A 20,642-nucleotide genomic window follows, 5' to 3' on the forward strand; every position below is an offset into this window, starting at 1 on the left:
TCTCTCTCTCTCCACATGCACAGAGCAATCATCCATCAAAAGCTTTTCCAAACAACAGCAGTAAGACTCCGCCCCAGCAGCTCCCAGGGGCAAAGTCATTCTATTCATCCTCCCTGTCCTCGCTACTGTAAGCCCCGCCCCCTAAAAGTGTGTGTGTGTGTGGGGGGGGGTGGACTGTGAACATGATGGGGTGGGGAGCAAATAGAAGCGACGCCAAAGCATCCGAGTCAGCAGATTGGCGGGAAAGCGCAAGTGCGCTGGATGTCATTTGTCTTTTCATTGTCTTCCTCCACAAGTTATTTCTGTCCAATTGCTTGCAAAGGCGTCATCTGGTTCAGATCTGAATTAAAACACGTTATGGCAACAAATCAGACATCTACCGTCCAATACGATTTGTATGTTCCAGTTCAACCATTTGAAATGTCTGATCTGGATCAGATCTGGATCAAATCTGGATTAAAAGACATTTTGGAAGAGATTGAACTCCATGTTGCATTTGTCAACGGGCTCATCATTTCCATGGCTTCCGGAGTAGTCGACACCTTCTTCCTTTCAAAAGCGCGCTTTGGATTAGGCAAGGGGAAACGTCGACAGTCGGGGGAGGAAAGACAAAAGTGAAAGTAAAAAGTGCAACACATTTGCTTATCTCATCTCATGTGTGCTCATGCGTGTCAGTGAGGGGAAAGAGGAAGAAGGCCAGCTCTCATGCTTCATTTTTGGTTTTGCATGCATGGACGGAGACGAGAGAGAAGGCGACTGACGATCAAGTATTGGCAAATATGCGCGGGACCGCACAAACCCTTTTGGGCCTGCTTGCCGCCTTGCTCTTGGACGTACAAGGTACGACGTTTGGCTCACAATCGATTGCAACGCTGACTTTTGACCTTTGATTATTATCGTCTTCGAGCGCATCGAGCAAAATGTCTTTGATGGAAAAAAAAATGACTTTGTGATTTCTCCGGGGATGACGCCAAATGGACCAAGTTTCCAGCAAATGTGCACGTATGGATGTGCTCTGTGATCGAGCCGCTCGCTTCACTTGCGGCCACAGAAAACATCTTGATGATTGGAATGGGGAAACGATGAGCGGCGGGCCTCATGCTTTCATCGACTGTAATCGGGACCCGATCCGGCCACGTTCGGCGGCGCTAAAAACACCTTTGCCGGATTTTTCCGGTGACATTTGCTTCATCTGGATTTACATTTTGAAACGGCGACACGCTCTAACATTGAATTGGCACGGCTTTGCTCCCAGATGCCTAATCTGGATCAGATCTGGTTTCAAACACAATCTGATATAAACACAGCAATATTGTCCGTCAGCCGCCCCCGGCGCGTCTTAAATCACTTCCAAATACTAGGTCATCGAGATTCGATTTGCTCCAAATGCGTTTTACGTGTAACATTAGCATGGCTTCTAAATAATTGTCGGAACAAATTGTCCATCCGTCTTTTCAAAAGTTTTATTGGGCTTACTAAAACTGAGCAGGAAACGTCGACCGCAGAGAAAAGGAAGAAGCCTGCGGCCGTCTCATGGTGCGTCTCATTTTCTTACACTACAAAGTTGTGGTCATGCATGTCGATGAGGCAAAGAGGAAGAAGCTCTGAGACGGACGGCTTAGTAGTCACTGTGTGCCATTCTGGATCAGATCCAGATTTAAATACAGTTGGACAACAAATTGGGAGTTTTGAGTGCCCGTACCTTGATCCAAGAGTACATTTGCATGCTTTTCAGTGCTGGCGGCGGATGGCTGGGGAGGGCGCTACATTTCCAACACCGTCTGTGGCCTGGAAGGAAGCACGGTGGAGCTCCAGTGCACCTTCTGGCACCCGTCAACCGACGACGGCCAAAACATTTACACAACGGAGACTTGGTGGCACACCGAGACCCAGTGGCCAGAGAGAAAGCAGCCCAAAGATTTGCGATTGGACCCCCGATACTCCGGTCGACTGCGCCTTGACTGCCACCGGAACAAGTGCAAGTTGTTCATCCGGGAGTTGAGACAAAGCGACGCGGGCAACTACATATTCAGATTCGTCACGTCACGTGGAAGAGGCTTCAGCGTCAAGAATGGAGTCGCTCTGAGTGTCTTTGGTATGGATTCTTACTCCGATGAATGAAACGCGCGCGGCTTTTGGCGCATCCCTGCGGGAAAGTCCCGCGAGGTCAAATGTGTGAGCGAGCGCCAGCCTGGAATGTCAGAACGCAGACCAAAGCTCTTGCGCGCTGCCCTGCGACTGCACACATTGCACACATTGCACACGCGCAAAAGTGAAGCGGCTCGGCGAGAATGCAATTCAACACATTTACAATGAAATTGTTTGACGCTCTTCTTGACTAATTCAGATCTCAGCGTAAAAGCGACGAGCAGCACACTCAAGTGTGACAGCACGTGCTTTCCGGTGGCTTCTCCTTCATTCATCTGGTACGAGAATGGAACGGAAATCAATGGTGCGTCTACCCAATTCCACGATTATTCCAGCTCCCTAAACAGCTACGCATGTGCTCTACGAGACTATGAGCAGCTTGCATCTCCTCCCGTGTGTGAGTCAGCGACTCCCGCCGCTGCGGCCCGTAGCACCTAGCTCCTTGCTAAAGCTAAAATGTTGTTCCATCTTGCAGGTGTGCTAGGTTACACCGATTGCTACATGGTGGTTTACACCAGCAGACGCATGTGCGCCCTCAAAGGCTCGACAGTGGACATCGGGTGCTCTTACAGCTCCTACTACCAGGTCAAGTCCGAATTCTGGTACACAGACCAACCTCAGGACCTTACGTTGGAAGACCGCTATAAAGGTCGTGTCGAGTTCCCTCAATCAAGCTATGGACAATCGACTCTGAGGATCAACAACGTGACGGAGAGCGATTCTGCTGAGTATCGCTTTAAATTCTCTGCATCAACATTTGAATGGAAGGGTCGTTTGCCGGGAACCACTTTGACAGTCGCAGGTAACAGTGAAACGTAGCAGAGAACATTTACTGGGGACTATCAGTCCCAAAGACAAGGGGCAGGTCCACTTGAGGTTCTTGGCAACAAAAGTAAAGATGGCGGTTTGGTTTCGGGGATGTCAGAATTTGAACGCATTTGACTTCTGTGATGCTCTTTCAAGCCCCAAATTGATTGCCTGGACGCACCTTTTGCCTCCAGCTGCGCAGGTGCAGGTGCAGGTGACAAACGTCAGAGGTAAAAGGGATGACGTCATCGCTCAGCTGGCGTGTCACACGACATGCAACCTGGAAGTTCCTTGGTCTTTTTGCTGGTTCGTGAATGATCAGCAAGTGGGCGACTGCGAATCTTCCCAGACGGCCAAACCTCTGCAAATCACTTTACATCCCGGAGACTACGTCACCTGTGCTGGGGAAAGCAATCCGCTCAGCATCTCTCCTCGTCTGTGTGAGGGATTTTTGTCTTTTACTCATTCTGTTCACTAAACCGGCCCACTGAGCAATCGATGGATTTATTGTCAATATCCATCCGTTTTCATGACCGACCGCTTCATCTTGATTATTTACCTTGGTCACTTGGCATTGGGGGCAGCTCACTGTGCTCGAGTCATTACTGCCACCCGCAGGACAGCCATTGAACAGCATTACGGTCATGACTTGTCTACCCTCGACTGAGTGACATTCTCTCCCACCACCTTCTTCCCTCCTCGTTCAGATGCTCTGACGGCCCCCTCAGTGTCCCAGAGTCCCTCGGGTGATATCTCGAAGGGTCAGCGGCTGACTCTGACCTGCACAGTCGACCCGTCTGCATCGTGTACATACCGGTGGTTTAAGGAGACCGGAAACTCGGGTCATCAAAGTGTGGGTGACAAAGCTGTCCTGGTCATCAAGTCTTCAGACTCTGCAGAATATTTTTGTACCGTGGCAAATGAGCTGGGGGAGAAGCAGTCAGAACGCATCAAAGTCAATGTGAAATGTAAGTAGAGTACCTCACGTGCTGGACTCGTTTAGGACTCGTCGTTGAGGCCAATTGTGCTCCTCAGATCCTCCGGAGGACGTTGCTTTGAAGGCCATTCCATCAGCAGTCGCTTGGGAGGGCCAGTCTGTGAATCTAAAGTGCATCAGTCAAAGTAATCCAAAGGCTAACTACGCGTTTTACAAGGACGACGAACCGCTGGGCCGGGAGCCGCGAGAATTTTTCAACTTCAGTTCTATCAGCCCTGAAGATGCCGGAAGCTTCCACTGCCAGGCCTGCAATAAATACGGATGCGTCAATTCTACAAAGGTTCTCCTAGACGTCATATGTAAGTGGACAAAGTGGAGCTGGAGACCAGCTGAGTCAATCTCCAGACTTAAACCCTAGCGAGCGTGCCTTGCGTTGACGTTCCGTTAAGCTTTTATGCCAACCGCTTGGTTGTGTTCTTTGAAATCATCCAATGTATGGAAAGCGTTTTCGCCCTAGACGGTCCTCGGCCGCCCAAGGTGTCAGCCGCACCCTCGGGTTCTGTCGGCGTGGGCTCTTGGGTCAGCCTGAGCTGCAGCAGTGATGCCAACCCCAGCGCTAGTTACATTTGGTACCGCGAGAACTCTCGCGTATCCGACATGGCCGTCTTCAACATCAGCGACTACCGAGCGGAGCTCCACGGCGAATATTGCTGCCAAGCCTCGAACGGAGTGGGGAGCCGGAACGCCACGCTGCGGCTCTCCACCAAGGCCAGTAAGTTACGGTTCTGTTGGTTCTGTTCTGCATTGTCAGCTTTGCTTTTCTTTTTTTCTTTTCATAAGTGTATCGTTCCGCTTGGTCAGGTCCACTGAAGGTGATGACGGTGGTTTGCGTGCTGGCTGGCTTGCTACTCCTCTTCCTGATTCTTGTCGCCGCCCTGCTGCTCAGGTGGGTTCCATTTGTTTTTAAGTTTATTTACATATGGTTAGGGAATTTTAAAAATTGAAATGGTGTATCAAAAAGACTATTTTAAAAAAAATGTGAACGTTTCTAAATTTAGGAAGAATACAAATGACAAAATAATGATCAGAATATAAAGATGCCAATTCATGAAAAATATTTCGTTTCAAATGTTTTGTGGACAAAGGTGTTCATTTCATTTTGTGTTTGTTTGATATTTTAGGAAAAAGATGGCACCAGCAGCTCAGGTGAAAAAAAAATTGCACGACATCATCATATATATATATATATATTATTTGGATATGACTAAAAATGTCAAAACTGTTCATGTTACTCAAGATTTTGTAACTCAACAATTGAAATACTATAAGAAAAAAAAAGTCTTTTCAAATCATGACACACTTTGAGATTTGAAACAAAAAGAGATGTGTTTTGGAAGCTGTGAAGAAGACGTAAAAATGTTACCAAATTAAAAAAAAGGAGAAAAAGTGCAAACCTGATCCAAAATGTGCTCAGCCAAACGCAAGCGCAGAAGGCAGCGGGGGCGGTCCGGACGAGCTGGTGTACTCCACGCTGGCTTTCTCCGAGCCCGATGCCATCTACTCCAACGTCACCCGGGCCGAGAGGCGCCGCCGGAGCGAGGATCGGGACGAGGGAGTGGAGTACAGTGCCGTCAACTGCCGCGCCTCCAGGTGACTTTCAATTTGGCTGAAAATACCTATCTGCCATGGGTCAAAAAAAAAATAAAAAAAAAAAATCCTCCTCCATATACCTGCAAAAATATAACCGCTTCACCTTTCCCAAAACAAAAAATGGGGTGGTCTTACTGGATGGTCTCTCTGGTTGTCTCCACCCGCAGGCCCAGGCCGGAAGCTGGAGCGGACGCCGACGTGTGCGGCGCGCTGTACAGCACCGTGCAGTCAAAGCGCACCTGACCCGAGCGAGCGAGCGAGCGAGCTTAGCCTTGGCAGCCAAAACGTCAAGCCAGTTTCATCTCTTTTTAAAGCCTTTCGAGATACTGTGTACAATATGAATACTGTCATCAATATTTTTCACCCCAGCCAGCCCAAAAAAATGGTTCTTCTTATGAGGGGGGGAAAAAACATTTCAAGCTTTTAGGAAAAGTTGTCATTTAAAAAGATTTCAAGGTGGTTTTAAAGTGATAAGTAAAAACCAGTCTGGTGACTATTTGCATCTTTACCCCAAAAACATGAACTGACCCACGTGCGAGGTGAATGAGCCGCCTCCAATTTAACAGTCCGAATGCGAGTCGGGGTGTGTGGACTTTTCATAGGCGAGCAATGATGTTTCTGGATGGAGCCTTTTATTGTAGCGGCTGTGCCCATTTGCCATTTGGAAGCGGCACAAAAGTAAGACAACGTCCCGTTGACGCCGACGAGCGTCTCACAAGCGACACGCGTTGAGCGACAGCTCGGCGGCGGCGGCGGCCAGCTTGGCGCATTTGTCCCGCAGCGTTTCACCGGAGCATTCGTCGGGCGACGGCCAGCGCTCCAGCCACGTGCCCGCCCCCAGCGTGTACACCAAGCTGGCGACGCACAAACGTGCACCGATTGGGTTTTCGGCCAGCGCACGCTGGCGGTCAGCAGGACTTACCTGTCGTTGTCCGTGTCCACGTGCCAGCGCTCCTCCTTGGGTCCCATCAGCAGGTATTGGGAGCCCACCACCAGGGCCAAGCCGTCCCTGCAGCCGGCGTGGGACACAAAGGTCCTGCTCTGACCGGCCTTCACTCCCGCCTCCACGCCTGCAAGCGCACCCGCTAAGTGGTGTTCCTCCGCCTCAGCCCCCGCCCTCCCACTCACCCAGTTTGACGACTCGTACGATCTCCAGCTCGTACTTGTCGTAGTAGCTCTGTTGGACGCTCAAAACCTTGACCAGGAAAACTGACGGCAAACAAAGGGAAAAGGTGGCTCGTGATTTGGGGAGACGCTAGCATTGGGATTTGACGGCAGTGCTGGGAAGTACCGTGGTGCAGCGACTTGCAGGCAAAGGCCTCCCTTTCGCCGGCACCAAAGCGCTGCTCGTCAGTTTTGGCCAGGCAGCAGTCGCCTGCCGAGACCGGTCCGCAAAGGGCTTAGCGGGTCCGCGAGCGCCGCCCCGCCCCGCCCCACCCCACCCCGTCTGTCCTTTACTTTACCCTGCGTGCAGCGGCAGATGTTATCCTTGCAGATGTGCGTCAGATGCTCCTGGTCCCGAGCGGGCTCGTAGGTCTTAGTGCAGCGCTGGTCTACCGCCGCCAAATATTTGGATGTAGGGATTTATTCGGGACAACGTGACAATGAATGTAACAATTGCTTCAATTTGAAGTGAGAATAAGCGGCAGCTGAGCCGTACCGGGGTTGTAGTACTCGTACGCGGTGACCGAGGAGGGCTGCAGGAGGCCCACTTTGAAGTTCTGCTGGAGTCTGAAGATCAGGATTTCCGGTTCCTTGTGGGACACCTGAGCCCAGAAGAAGAGCACACCGAGTGAGCCCGGCGCCGCGACCGGAACGGACCGCTTCCGATTGGGGCGCGTACCTTGAAGAGGTGGATGAAGAGGGAGCCCCTGTCGCTGAGGTTGTCCACCATCTTGAAGTTGTTGATGTAGCGGTCCACCGAATTGGACAGCTGAAGGCAGTTTGGCGTGAGCGTCAGCAGTAGCAGCAATAATGCTAGCGCTCTTTCAAACAAAAAAACAAAAAGAAAGAGGTGTACCGTCTCCAGGTCCGAGTTTTCGGGGGTGAAGCCCGTGGGCAGGCTAACGTCCAGCACCACCATCCTGAGGTCGCTGGACCCTAACGCCCTGTGCCCAGCCGACACATTTCATCGCGTTGTCAGGAGCTGCTTTATCACGGCGTTGGCGCGTTTGGTTCTCCCGAGGTGCCGGACGGAACCTTCCGACGGGGGCTCTCACCTGACTTTGATGGTCATCACGTAGTACTTCTCTACATCTGCTGGGGGCTTTTCTGTAGCAGTTAAAAAAAAGAAGTTGAATTGAATTGTTTGCTGTAAGGCAATTGTAAGCATGCTAACGCACGGGACCATCACAGGGTGACAGGATAAAGCCGCTCACCGCTGGATTCCTCTAGGTGGACACTGAGCTCAAAATTTTGGCAAGGTGTCTTTTGGTCCACCTCATGCAGCTGGTTGTAGTATGTCACCACCTGGAGTCACAAGTTGACAGATGCGTCGGCGGCAGCCACCTCGGCGTCGGCGCCAGCCACCTCTTACCTCCAGTATCCCCTGCCCGCTGCCGGTGGCCTCCACCGTCAGGTCCAGATTAGCCGGAAGCTGTGGAGAACCACACAAAGCAGGCTGGCTGAATAACACTGGAAGGCAAAATTGAAGGGAGCACTGAAAGGCCTTAGCACTAGTGCACCTGTGCTCTCCTGTTCAGTCCCGCCCCGCCCCATCCCATCCCATCCCATCCCATCCCATCCCATCCCATCCCATCCCATCCCATCCCGTTTGTGTTTGTCACCCGTGACGAGTGGGCGGCGTAGGCGGTCCTGGCGTCGAAATGGTACCGGACGTCTCGTCGGCCCGTCATCTTGACGTCCACGTTCAGGGTGAGGTCTCCGGTGACCCGAGACGTCATCAGGTACTCGGAGAGCGCCTGCAGCACGACCATGGTGGCCTGACGTCAAAGAGAAGAAAGAGCAGTTTGAAAGAAATGGCCTATGGAAACGGTTTGGATTGAATGACTGACGAAAACGTAAGCCTTACCTGAGTAGAACCGTAGCCTCCGCCCAGCCTGCGCTGGCCGTTGATCCACTCGAAGACTTTGGCGGCCTCCGGCATGCGAGCCATCTTGACCAAGGCCAGCAAGGCGTAACCGCTCGCCTCCAGCGAGAACAGATGATTGTGAGCGTCTGGCCAGTGGCTGCCTGCAGGCGGGGAAATGGGGCACTTGAGGCTGGGGGACTTTTTGGGAATCCCAACACTGGGCATAACCGAGCCAATCCTGTCGCTAAACGTCTTCTAGCTTCATGACAATATGGTAATCACGGAAATCAAGCTTCCCAACCGTCGGGCGACGCCGCGAGGAGCTGCGTGACGGTGTGCTCGGGGTCTCTTCCTGCCGAGGCCAGCGCGTAGGAAGCGATGGCCACCGTGTACGGCCGGCGGCCTGACGTTGCCAGCGCCTTCCTCAGGAACGCCGCTGCGCTGATGATGGCCTCCTGTAGGGGGCGAGCGCCGGCTTAGAGCGGCCTCGGAGCCAGTGAGCCAACGTGACCCACCTCTTGCAGACTTTGCTGGCTGCATCGGATTCCCGTCTGCTTGGCCTCGGCCAAGGCGATGAGGACAAACGCCGTCAGCGTGATCTCGGGGTCGTCGCCGCGCATGCCGCCCTAAACAAAAAAGGACAGGAGACGTAACCCGTAACCCCCCCCCCCCGGGCCTGGATTCCGAGCCTGGATTCCGAGCCTGGCTGGCGCATCTTACAGTCATGGTGGTACTGTAGACGGGGTTGTCCTCCACAAAGCGTCCGTCGGGCAATCTGAGCTTGTTGCGCACCAGGAAGCCCAGCGGGTCGCACACTTGCTGCGGGTCCACGCCGATGACCGAGTAGGCCATGGAGAACACCTTCACCACGTACGCCGTGATCCTGCGCGCCGCACAAGGATGTGCTTTGTCATTTTCCCATTAGGATGCATACGCGCCGCCGCCGCCCGGCTGTCCTCTACCAGGTGCTTGCGCCCTCCCTCCTGTAGGGGGGGTAGGAGCCTTCGCTCTTCTTGTAGACCAGCTGGTTCTTATAGCCTGAAGGCAACACCGAGAAGAAAGACATTGTGGAGCGATGATGACGGTCTGTTCGAGCAGAAGCCCCGCCCCCCGCGGACCTCTCCTGATGTATTTGAGGGCGTCGGCCTTGCGCTCCACCCCCACCGCCTCCCAGTCGTCCGTCTTCTCCAGGTAGATGGTGGCGATGAGCGGCAGCGTGATGGTGGCCAGGTTCTGCTCCACGCAGCCGCCCGGCATGCGGATCAGAGACGCCAGCGAGTCGTCGGCGATGGAGTTGTCGATGCTGTCGGCCAACACGTTCCCTGCGGGAGGGAGGGAGGGAGGGAGGGAGGGAGAGGCTCCAGACGTCACGTGGCCACAGTTGGCCCCCCGTCCCGTCCGCTGAGCGGTGTCTGACCTCGGACGTTGATGAAGGTTTCTGGCGTGGAGTTTGGCACCACGCCCTCCAGTTCCACCTTGCCCACCCGGACGCTCTGCTTACCTGTGTGAAAGGGACGACGGTAAAATCCCAAAAAGCTGTCCTTTTCAACAGCATTGGCAAATTGTCACAGGTGAGTGAAAGGCCCACACCTCCTTCGGCCGCCGGGTTCAAGACGGCACTCCAGACTTTGGTCTTTTGGACGCCGTCCATCTGTTTGGGTGCAAATCGGCAACAGATTGAAAATGCAATCAAACGGATGCGCATCCTCTCCGAGGAATTCTCAGACATTTCGGAAAACAAGTTGAATGGCCAAATTGTATTGGCTAGAATTGACGGTTAAATGTAGGAGGATGAGGTTGATCTCCATGAATTGGAGTCAATGCGGCGAAACCATTTGCAGCCAAGCGGCTCGCTCACCACCACCCGCAGGAGTTTCTGCACGCGGTCTCCGCCCATGGAGTCCCGGGCCACCGCCATCACCTCGATGGGGAGGCGCCCCACCGCCAGGGGCATGATGGTGTAGGCCACCGCCTTGGACGTGCCCGCCGCCAGCGTGACTTCCTGAGTGTGGCGCTCACGGAAGGCCACGCTGCACATGCCTTCTGTCTTCATCAGCACCACCCGCACCTGCGGGGGGGAGGGGGGGCGAGGGTCAGAGGCGAAAGCTTTTCCTTCTTCCTTCTAGACGGCGCCGAGACCTACGTGCAGATCGTCGTCTCCGTAGTTGTGGATGACGGCTTTAATCTCCACCTGCTCGTTCCTGGCCACCGAGTACGGAAGCTTCAAGTCCACGAAGAAGCGCTTCCACGCCTTGATGTTGTACGGCTCGGCCACGCAGAAACCTGGCGGGCCGCAGGCAAATCCAACCGAAAGAATAAAGTCAGAATTCAGAGCGGAAATCATTCAATCATCACCATGGGTAATGAGCCGGACAAACGGCATGAAATAAATAAGAAATGTTGAGGTGAACTTTCAGGACAGACTTCAAATTTGAATTCCTGATCAAAATTGGCCCATTTTCCAAAAGCCATTCAGGAAACATCGGTATGAAAACAAGAAGTTGTGAAATAATGCAAATGGCATTTTTAGAAAAAACACCAACAACATTGAGTGTAGCCCAAACCCACGACGGGATTGAAACGAAGCCACGTGGTTACCCGTGTTTGGCGAGGAGCTGACGGCCAGGACGCCCCATTCGGTGATGCTGTCGGGCAGAGGCTGGCTCAGCTCGGCCGACGCCAACCTGACACGCACACGCGCACGCACGCAAGCGCCGGCTTTTCAGTAAACACCGCGCCAAAGCTCACGTTTGCTTTGCCGCCATTCCGGCTTCGGCCTCCTCTCGCTCACCCGTCGGCGTCGGCCTGATCGGGCAGCCGGACCTCGGTCCACAGCCACGACTCGTAGAAGCGAAAGCGCAGGTACACGTCCCGCTCCTCCAGGTACACCTCCTCCTCTTCCTCCTCCTCCAGGTACTCGTCGTTTCCCTCCTCAAAGCGCTCCGCTGGCTCGTGTTGGGTGAGGACTCGGCTCTCCTTGGCGATGGCGGATCCCCTGGCGTAAACCCTGGGCGACAAGGTCTTGTGGGCGTTGCTGTAGGCGACAACTTCCACCGTGCGCCTTCCTCCCCAATCTGCCAGAGTAAGTCGGTTAAGGAAGGAAGGAAGGAAGGAAGGGAGGAAGAAATGACAAATGACGATTTACCAAAGATATCTCTGCCGAGGTGGAGGCGAGTGGGGACGGGTCGGGGGGTGGTGGTGGGCGGCAGCGGGGTGGTGGTGGGCGGCGGCGTGCTGGGCATCTCCGTGTCCAGCGCTTCGCCTCGGTAGCTGGCGCAGCAGAAGCGGAAGGCCCGGATGCACTCCCAGCCCTCGGTGATGTAGAGGGAGCGCCGCGTGCACGAGTAGGGCATGCGCACGGCCCGAAGGCCGTCGTTGCAGCAGCGATGCGACAGCTTCTCCTTGTAGTGACTCTCTGAGAAGAGAAAAAAAAACAAAAAAACACATTGGCGCTGTCGACAACGACCACACAGGCAGAAAGGGGCGCCGCCGCGCGCAAGCAAACGCACCCAGCTGAGCTTTCCTCTGCAAAAGTTGAGCAGAGCGCCTCCTCCTGGTGCTGACGGGGCAGCGCAAGTCTGATGAGAGAGGCCAGTTGACGTGGTTAGCCTTGACCATTAGCCTGGCCGTGAGTGAGCCCTGACCTTTCCTGGTGTCGGTTCTGACTCCGGTGCTGGATGCGTAGAGCAGGCCGGCGTCCCCAAAGAGCCTCCTGACATCGCCGCCTCCCCCGCGGGTGCAGCCCAAGTCGCCTCGCTCCACCGTCTCCCACACCTGGGCGGCAAAAGCGGCAGATGGGTGACTTGATTCAGCGAGGCCCGACCTGAGCTGAGCTGAGCTGAGCTGAGCTGAGCTGAGCTGACCTTGCTCTGCGTCAGTCGCTCCTTCTTGAGCAGAAACACAGAGTTGTCCACGGCCAGCAGGCTGACGCCGGCCCCCGGCGGGCCTCGGAGCCGCAGCCGCAAGTTCTTGCCCGGCGTGTAGTATGGCGGCCCGACGCCGACCGGGCCCACGCTGAGCTGGCGACCACATTTCACAAGACGAAATCTTGGAGCGTTTTCTTTCTTTGCTGTAAAGAGCCCAATTGGAAGGCGGGCGGGCGGGCGGGCGCCCGCCCACTTACATCTGGGAGGCAGGACGGGGTCACGTCCACCCAGATGGAGTCGGCCACCACCTCCTGGGTGGGCAGGCTGTAGAAGGCCACCACGCGGAAGGACGGCATCAAGTCGGCCGTCACCGCCACTCGCGCGCTGGTCACCAGCTGACCGCTCACGTCCACTCGCTGAGCTTCCACCAACCGGCCTTTGTTCATCACCTGGCCAGCCGGCCACAAACATCGCAATGGGAAAATTGCAAATCGGAAAAGAAACGAAGAGCAAGAAGGTTGGACTCGGACCAGGTAGCTGATGTGCTTGAGGTGCTGCCGGACGTTCTGCTCGGCCGTTTGGACGGTGAAGGTGAGAGCCAGCGTGTCGCCCGGAGACGCCGCGTTGCTGCTGCTGGAGATGTACAAGTAGTTGGGGCTGTGCGGGGAGAAGCTGGCGTACGGGGACAGGAGCATTTGGGCTTTGGCCTGCCGCTGGGCCCCGAGGTCGGCCTGCTGGGTCTCGGCCTGAAGTCAAGTCGAGTTTATTTGTATAGCCCTAAATCACAAACAGTCTCAAAGGGCAAACGCAACCGTCACGCCGCAAAAGCCCCAAAGCTGCCACTGTGCGCAGGTGCCAGCCGGGCGATGGGCCCGCTCCAAAGTTCTTACCACCAGGGCTTGGCTCTGACTTTTGCCCATGTTGGCGGTGAGCCTGGCCGTGCCCGAGCTGACCATCACGGGATCCTGCAGGAGGTTCACCTTCACCGCGACGTTGCGGGCCGGGGAACCGTCGTGGTGGCTCACTTGGATCTGGAACACGGGTGCACATTTTCACGCCAAGGTTCTGGGCCGATGAACACAAAGACAAACTTACGGTGAAGTCAAAGGGGAGTCCCGGTTTGAAGTATTTGACCGTGTCTTTAAAGGTCAGGACGTAAGGAGAGTCGACAATCTTGATGCCCGTCTTCTCAGCTTCCACCAGGTCACTGCCTGCACGCGGCCAAAAATATCAGGCCATCGATGCAAAGCGCTTTGTCAAACGTTAAAAGGTGAACATCTCCATCTCGTGATCCCGTCTCCAAAAACCTCGAGCTGACCGAAACTCTGCAAAGTCTTCTTGGTTTCTCTGAAACCACTGGCTTCCTCACCCGTCTTGGTGAGAACAGACGCTTTGACGTAGATGGAGTTCCCCGCCCAAGTCCCGACATCGGGGTAGGCCGCCTTCAGCTCGTCCACGCTCAGCTTGACCACGCCGCCCTCCAGCTAGATGGAATGGAGAAGGAGAGCCTGAGCCGGACGCCGTTTTCTGCCCCCGGCCGGCTGGACCCGAGCCACTCACGTTGGACACCTGCTTGACCGAAGGCAACCTTCTCATCTCCTTGTTGACGTTCAGGCCGAACGACACGTAGGCCGTCCCCTGAACCGGCTCCCCGTACAAGTACCTGCGACCAGATTGAGAGAACACTCTTTGCATGGAGCGCCGCTTCGTGTTTGGACGCCGCATTTCTGGCCAAAGTTGATGTTTGCCTGTACCTGGCCCAGACCTCCACCTCCAGTTCGTTGTCATCCGGAGTCAGGAAGGACTTGTTTGGCACCAAGGTCACGTTGAAGGCAGGCAGCACTGCAGCGGAAGGCGCCCATCAAAAGCCGGGAGCGCCAACGGCGCTGGGAAAACGCGCACGTACCGTATTTCTTCACCTCAAAGTGGGAGGTGAAGGTGTTCTGCTGCCAGTGGTCAAACTTGGCAATCACCTTCCACATGCCCTCACTGCGGAGACATTTCGAGCCGTGACGCTTCTCTTATGGAGTCTTGAGCTGATCTGGAGACTGCAATTTCAAACGACTTACTTGGCCATTTCCGTGAGGTAAAAAGAGTCGGAAAAGATGCCGGAAGAGGCCCTGGTCCTCAGGACCTGCTTGAGCACCACTCCTTCCGGGTTCTGTCACGCACGCAGAAGCGCACAAATCAAGCACATCCTACGGGCCGAGTTCACCCGGGCAATTTGCCCACCTGGATGTCGACGGTCAGAGAGCTGTTGGAGGCCTTGAAGGAGAGCGACGACACAAACGCCCGCAGGCGCACTGAGGAAGGCGCAAACGCAAACAAACAAACAAACAAACAAACAAACAAACAAACAAACAAACAAACAAACAAACAGCAAAACCAATCAATGACAAAAAATAAGCAAATGAATCAAAAATAAACAAGTAAATCAATGAACGAATAAATGCATAAATAAATAAATAGACGAGTCAATCAATCAATAAAGGGAAATCAATGAATTTGCGTAGCTTTTCAGTTGCAATCGGCACTATTGATGGGACTGGCGTCAAAGTTGCCGTACCCTCGTCTCCGGGGTTGTAGATGGGCTTGTCCGTCTGGATGAAGATGTAACCGGAGTGGAAGGACACCATGACGGTCCGCTCCTCCACGTGGTGGTCTCCGAATTTCACCTTCACTATCACGTACTTGTTCTTTGTCTCATCGCGATTCAACGGATCGGAGGGAATCTGAAGCCCAACGAGATTGTTGAAAGAATGAGCAGCCGCCGCCGCCGCCTTCGCCGCCGCCTTCGCCGCCGCCTTCTTGGACGGCCACGCATTTGCCTCGGCGCGGCGCTTCAGATGCCTTTGGATTTGCAACAACCTGGACAGACTTGAGGGCGTGGAAGCCGTTGCTCCGATCCAGCGTGACGGTGTCTGTGAAGAGCATGTTGGTCTTGGTGAAGTCGGTCACGGTGACGACCACCTCCACGGGGCTGTCGATGCTTTCCGCCTGCAGGTAGATGTTCTCCGAGCTGTCGGTCCTCAGCAGGTCCGGAGCCACCAGAGTAAACCTCAAGTGATGAATTGAAGCATTTGCATTAGCAACAGTCCGCTATCATATTTGCCTAGATAGATAAATCAATCAATCAATCAATCAATCAACTTGATCTCATGACATCATCAGTTAGTTGATCGAGTGTAACATCAAAAAAACCAAAAAGGACATGTTGTTATACATTTGACAAGTTTTCCGCTTCTCAAACTTACTTGAAATGGAATTGCATATATTCTTGGTTGAATTACATTTTGTTCACTTTTTAAATGATATACGTATAAGTCTGTTACTGTCAATAAAAGAAAAGCAGCAAAGAAAGATGAATTTATTTGATCAAACCGATATTTCATCACAGATAGGCACCGTGGGACTCTGAAGCGTTACGATGGGCAATATTCAAAATCTAGCGTCGATATTTGACTTGATTTTTGTTTGACCTCATCCAGAAATGAACGACCTTTCCCGCGCACGAGCTGCGGCCTCTGTTCTCGCTCACCACATTCACATTGGCTTTGGCTTTTAAAGACAGAAATGTTTTCAGGAGAGCGGCGTGATGGACAACATACCTTGGAATGTCTACCACTGGTGGCTCCTGTGGAATGCTGAAAAGAAAGCTACATGATTAAAAAAATGGATACACAAACACAGGTGTCTTTTTAGTGACGCCACATGTTATGAACACGCTATCCTCTGTGTGATCTTACTGCATGTGGACTTTTAAATCCCGTTAAAATTCCAAATAAAACACGTTCTCTCTAATCCTACTTGGAAACGTTGAGTCTGATCACGTCAGTGAGAAAAAAATAAGTCTCTTTGGGTGTGGTGGTTTGAAGTGCACCTTGGTGGCGGTGGCGGCGGTGGTGGTGGCGGTGGTGGCGGTGGCGGAGGCGGCGGTGCGGGGTCCTTCTTAATCACCCTGAAAGCAAAGTGAGCCCGTTAGCATGACAGACAAAAAACAAAATGTTGGTTATGAAGCCATCAACTTCCTGTGTGGCCTCGAAATGTTTTTGGGCAATATTACTTTGTGTGGCGTCACTCACCCGATCGTTTGTAAGATTCGTTTTGGATTGACAATTCTGCACAGGGAAATCACAATTTCAAATTGTGCCGCCATGGCCGCCACCTGAAAGCCCCAAAAACTTACCTGGAAAGTTTTTTTCTGCAAAGAGCGCACAGGCAGATTAGCCAGGTGGTTGTTGATGTCGAGTGTTTGCCCAGTGGCAGGCTGTTTTTTTTTTTGTTTTTTAATAACACCAAGCTATGATACATTATCAAAAGTCCTGTCATGTTGTTTGCATTTATTACATGGATTTAGATTTGATTGATCTCATGATATTGAATTTAACTTTTAGAACATAATACTTGGTGAATCCATATTTTAATGACTAAACTTAACCGCCCACCACTGGCTTTAGTGTTAGCATGTTAGCTCACCTGAAGCTGCCCCGCGCGGCCACGCCGCACAGAAGGCATGCGATGATCATACAACGTAGAAACGTCCGTCCGGCCATGGTGAGTGACTCGAGTGGATTGTAACCCCCCCCAGGTTGGGAACTTGACTACTACACTACACCAGGAGCCCCCCCCCTGCCGCCACCGATGAGAGGCGGGAAAATGTCAACAAAATGGTGGACTTTGATTTCAGTGGTGAGCTGCCACTGTTTGCCTCAGCTGCTATGCTAGCGTTAACTTCAGTTCAGGGAGAATCAGCGGATAAGCTCTTGGGTTTGTTGAGTTGTGAGAAACACTCGGTCCAAAAAGAGACGCTCGGCCGTTGTTTGCTAACATTATTTGAGAGGCGGCCATTTTGAGGAATTGATTTATATGTTGGTCTCAGCTTTTTTGTCAAATGTCGCCGTTTGACAACAAAAAAGGTTAGCGTCAGGTCGAAGCTGCGAGGTGAAGAAGAAGCCCAATCTGTCCAAAGTGAGACGTTTACTTTGATATGTTTTCAAATGTGACTAACATTCAAAAAAGCCTTTGAAACATTTCACATTGGAAATCCAAACATTGAACAAGCAACGTGACTCAACGGCGGAAAGTCCAGAACACGGTTACCGAATGGTGACTTGCACAATCTGGACTTGGACATTGTGCATTCATGCTTACTGGGTTGTTGACCCCCCCACAGCCCCAAGTTCAAAAAGTACCAATAGTCTGTGTTTTGACATTGTTCTGGCATTTCCTGTAGGAAGGTTTTTCAAATTGCAAAGAGGACCGAGCCCTTCATCTTCCTGACTGTAAAAAAAAAAAAAAAAAATCCCAACAATCAATCAGTGGGAGCAAAATTGTTGTTTTTTTTTTTTATTTGTTTGCGCCGTTTGTTCCAAATAGAAGGTAGGGAAATCCCCACAATCTGGTCGAAAGGCGTCATCAGATAAGGTTCACTTGGTCCACCATCCGGCGTCTCAGGAGGGGGAAGCAGTCCAACGTCAACACACTCTGAGGCGGACTCTCCAATCTCTGGGGTCGGAGTCACTGAGGTAGTTAAAAAAACTCCTCGGTGGCAAGGCCCCGGGGGTGGATGAGATCCGCCCGGAGCTCTTAAGGGCTCTGGATGTTGTGGGGCTGTCATGGCTGACACGCCTCTACGGCATTGCGTGGACATCGGGGACGATGCCTCTGGATTGGCAGACTGGGGTTGTGGTTCCCCTCTTCAAGAAGGGGGACCGGAGGGTGTGTTCCAATTACTGGGGAATCACACTCCTCAGCCTCCCTGGTAAGGTCTATTCAGGGGTCCGTCGGGGGGTCGAACCTCGGATTCAGGAGGAGCAGTGTGGCTTTCGTCCTGGCCGTGGAACAGTGGACCAGCTCTACACCCTCAGCAGGATCCTCGAGGGTGCATGGGAGTTCGCCCAACCAGTCCACATGTGTTTTGTGGACTTGGAGAAGGCGTTTGACCGTATCCCTTGGGAGGTTCTGTGGAGGGTGCTTCAGGAGTACGGGGTGCCGAGCCAACTGATAAGGGCGGTTCGGTCCCTGTATCACCGATGCCAGAGTTTGGTCCGTATTTCCGGCAGTAAGTTAGATTTGTTCCCAGTGAGGGTTGGACTCCACCAAGGCTGACCTTTGTCACAGATTCTCTTCATAACTTTTATGGACAGAATTTCTAGGCACAGCCAAGGCGTTGAGGGGCTCCGGTTTGGGGACCTCAGCATCGCGTCTCTGCTATTTGCAGACGACGTGGTGCTGTTGGCTTCTTCAGGCCGTGATCTCCAGCTCTCACTGGAGCGGTTTGCAGCAGAGTGTGAAGCGGTCGGGATGAGGGTCAGCACCTCCAAATCCGAATCCATGGTCTTCGATCAAAAAAGGGTGGAATGCCCTCTCCGGATCGGGGATGAGATCCTGCCCCAAGTGGAGGAGTTTAAGTATCTTGGGGTCTTGTTCACGAGTGAGGGGAGGATGGAGCGCGAGATCGACAGGCGGATCGGTGCAGCGTCGGCAGTAATGCGGACTCTGTTCCGGTCCGTTGTGGTAAAGAGAGAGCTGAGCCAAAAGGCAAAGCTCTCAATTTACCGGTCGATTCACGCTCCGACCCTCACCCATGGTCACGAGCTATGGGTCGTGACCGAAAGAACGAGATCCCGGATACAAACGGCCGAAATGAGTTTTCTCCGCAGGATGTCAGAGCTCTCCCTTAGAGATAGGGTGAGAAGCTCGGTCATCCGGGAGAGACTCGGAGTAGAGTCGCTACTCCTCCACGTTGACAGGAGCCAGATGAGGTGGCTCAGGCATCTCATCAGGATGCCTCCTGGACGCCTCCCTGGGGAGATGTTCCGGGCATGTCCCACCGGTAGGAGACCCCGGGGACGACCCAGGACGCGCTGCAGAGACTATGTCTCTCAACTGGCCTGGGAACGCCTTGGGATCCTCGGGATGAGCTGGATGAAGTGGCTGGGCAGAAGGAAGTCTGGGAGTCCCTCCTGAAGCTGCTGCCCCCGCGACCCGACCCCGTATAAGCGGAAGAGGATGGATGGATGGATGGATGGATGGATGGATGGATGGATGGATGGATGGATGGATGGATGGATGGATGGATGGATGGATGGATGGATGGATGGATGGATGGATGGATGGATGGATGGATGGATGGATGGATGGGTGGGTGGGTGGGTGGATGGATGGATGGGTGGGTGGGTGGGTGGGTGGATGGATGGATGGATGGATGGATGGATGGATGGATGGATGGATGGATGGATGGACGGACGGATGGATGGATGGATGGATGGATGGATGGATGGATGGATGCACGGATGGATGCACGGATGGATGCACGGATGGATGGATGGATGGATGGATGGATGGATGGATGGATGGATGGATGGATGGATGGATGGATGGATGGATGGATGGATGGATGGATGGATGGATGGATGGATGGATGGATGGATGGATGGATGGATGGATGGATGGATGGATGATCTGGATCAGATCCGGATCAACAAATGACCGACGAAGTGAATCGTTATTGTGAGGACGCTTACATGGTGCACCGACAAACGCGTGACCTGGATCATATCTGGATCAAATCTGGATTAAAAGACATTTTGACAAAGATGGAAGAGATTGAACTCCATGTTGCATTTGTCAACGAGCTCATCATTTCCATGGCTTCCGGAGTAGTCGACACCTTCTTCCTTCCAAAAGCGCGCTTTGGATTAGACAAGGGGAAACGTCGACAGTCGGGGGAGGAAAGCCAAAAGTGAAAGTAAAGAGTGCAGCACATTTGCTTATCTCATCTCATCTCCTTTCTTTAAGCGTGTCAAAGTCAAAGTCAAAGTCAGCTTTATTGTCAATTTCTCCACATGCCAAAGACACACAAAGAAACCGAAATTTCGTTCCCCCCTATCCCACGGTGACAAGACATGGCTCACAACAGACAAACAAGTAAACAAGTATAACAAAAGCGTGCTGAATAAATAATGAATAAATAACACAACAATAAATAAATAAATAAATAGGAGGAGCAGAAAAAAAAGGAGCAAGTGCGCGTACAGCAGACATTCCCGAAAATAGCGCAACAGTGCCACACGCTACGCAGAAGGGGGTAGCGAGTTCAGGGCCCTAACAGCCTGGAGAAAGAAGCTGTTGGCGAGTCTGGTGGTGCGGGAGCGCAGGCTCCTGTACCTCTTCCCAGAGGGCAGAAGGTCAAACAAAGAGT

At 53.0% G+C, this 20,642-nt stretch overlaps 2 protein-coding genes across 3 annotated transcripts; one reads left to right on the forward strand and one right to left on the reverse strand.

The window, feature by feature from the left end:
• The first annotated feature begins 286 nt into the window (after nt 1-286).
• LOC125968990 (B-cell receptor CD22-like) lies at nt 287-6,035 on the forward strand. Of its 2 annotated transcripts, XM_049720610.2 has the most exons (12): nt 488-840; nt 1,736-2,095; nt 2,348-2,545; nt 2,624-2,950; nt 3,150-3,395; nt 3,663-3,923; nt 3,991-4,251; nt 4,410-4,664; nt 4,754-4,838; nt 5,074-5,098; nt 5,367-5,542; nt 5,710-6,035. In XM_049720610.2, the coding sequence occupies exons 1-12, from the start codon at nt 780-782 to the stop codon at nt 5,783-5,785; spliced, it is 2,331 nt and encodes a 776-aa protein (XP_049576567.1). In that variant the 5' UTR covers nt 488-779; the 3' UTR covers nt 5,786-6,035. The 2 variants fall into 2 exon arrangements, with proteins under 2 accessions (XP_049576568.1, XP_049576567.1); XM_049720611.2 differs by lacking the exon at nt 4,410-4,664 and having other exon boundaries at nt 287-840.
• A 122-nt stretch (nt 6,036-6,157) lies between these two features.
• On the reverse strand, nt 6,158-20,178 carry LOC125968982 (venom factor-like). The gene is made up of 44 exons (XM_068650867.1): nt 16,626-20,178; nt 16,522-16,557; nt 16,320-16,397; nt 16,048-16,083; nt 15,308-15,497; nt 15,006-15,171; nt 14,672-14,742; nt 14,509-14,600; nt 14,346-14,428; nt 14,194-14,281; nt 14,000-14,102; nt 13,809-13,923; nt 13,535-13,650; nt 13,330-13,470; nt 12,970-13,185; nt 12,697-12,888; nt 12,437-12,592; nt 12,218-12,347; nt 12,083-12,151; nt 11,719-11,988; nt 11,365-11,647; nt 11,172-11,257; nt 10,717-10,856; nt 10,432-10,641; nt 10,164-10,224; nt 9,991-10,074; nt 9,692-9,895; nt 9,536-9,611; nt 9,294-9,456; nt 9,089-9,199; nt 8,875-9,028; nt 8,574-8,734; nt 8,329-8,484; nt 8,079-8,138; nt 7,921-8,011; nt 7,762-7,813; nt 7,563-7,650; nt 7,386-7,475; nt 7,203-7,308; nt 7,006-7,095; nt 6,834-6,917; nt 6,671-6,751; nt 6,465-6,612; nt 6,158-6,396 (listed from the first exon to the last, which is right to left on the reverse strand). Exons 1-44 carry the CDS (start codon nt 16,766-16,768, stop codon nt 6,255-6,257), a joined length of 5,412 nt encoding a protein of 1,803 aa, XP_068506968.1. The 5' UTR covers nt 16,769-20,178; the 3' UTR covers nt 6,158-6,254.
• Between the last annotated feature and the right edge of the window lie 464 nt (nt 20,179-20,642).

The sequence above is a fragment of the Syngnathus scovelli genome, chromosome 5, assembly GCF_024217435.2.
Source record: "Syngnathus scovelli strain Florida chromosome 5, RoL_Ssco_1.2, whole genome shotgun sequence".
Classification (NCBI taxonomy): domain Eukaryota; kingdom Metazoa; phylum Chordata; class Actinopteri; order Syngnathiformes; family Syngnathidae; genus Syngnathus; species Syngnathus scovelli.

Bases quoted from the DNA above. Each gene is read 5' to 3' on its own strand.
- LOC125968990 (XM_049720610.2), top strand. From the start codon at position 780: ATGCGCGGGACCGCACAAACCCTTTTGGGCCTGCTTGCCGCCTTGCTC. The intron at 2,096-2,347 runs GTATGGATTCTT...TGACTAATTCAG, and splicing joins AGTCGCTCTGAGTGTCTTTG to ATCTCAGCGTAAAAGCGACG. The intron at 5,099-5,366 runs GTGAAAAAAAAA...AAATGTGCTCAG, and splicing joins AGATGGCACCAGCAGCTCAG to CCAAACGCAAGCGCAGAAGG.
- LOC125968982 (XM_068650867.1), bottom strand. From the start codon at position 16,768: ATGACAGGACTTTTGATAATGTATCATAGCTTGGTGTTATTAAAAAAC. The intron at 14,601-14,671 runs GTGGGCAAATTG...CGTGCGTGACAG, and splicing joins CTCTGACCGTCGACATCCAG to AACCCGGAAGGAGTGGTGCT. The intron at 12,593-12,696 runs GTAAGTGGGCGG...TGTGGTCGCCAG, and splicing joins CCCCGTCCTGCCTCCCAGAT to CTCAGCGTGGGCCCGGTCGG.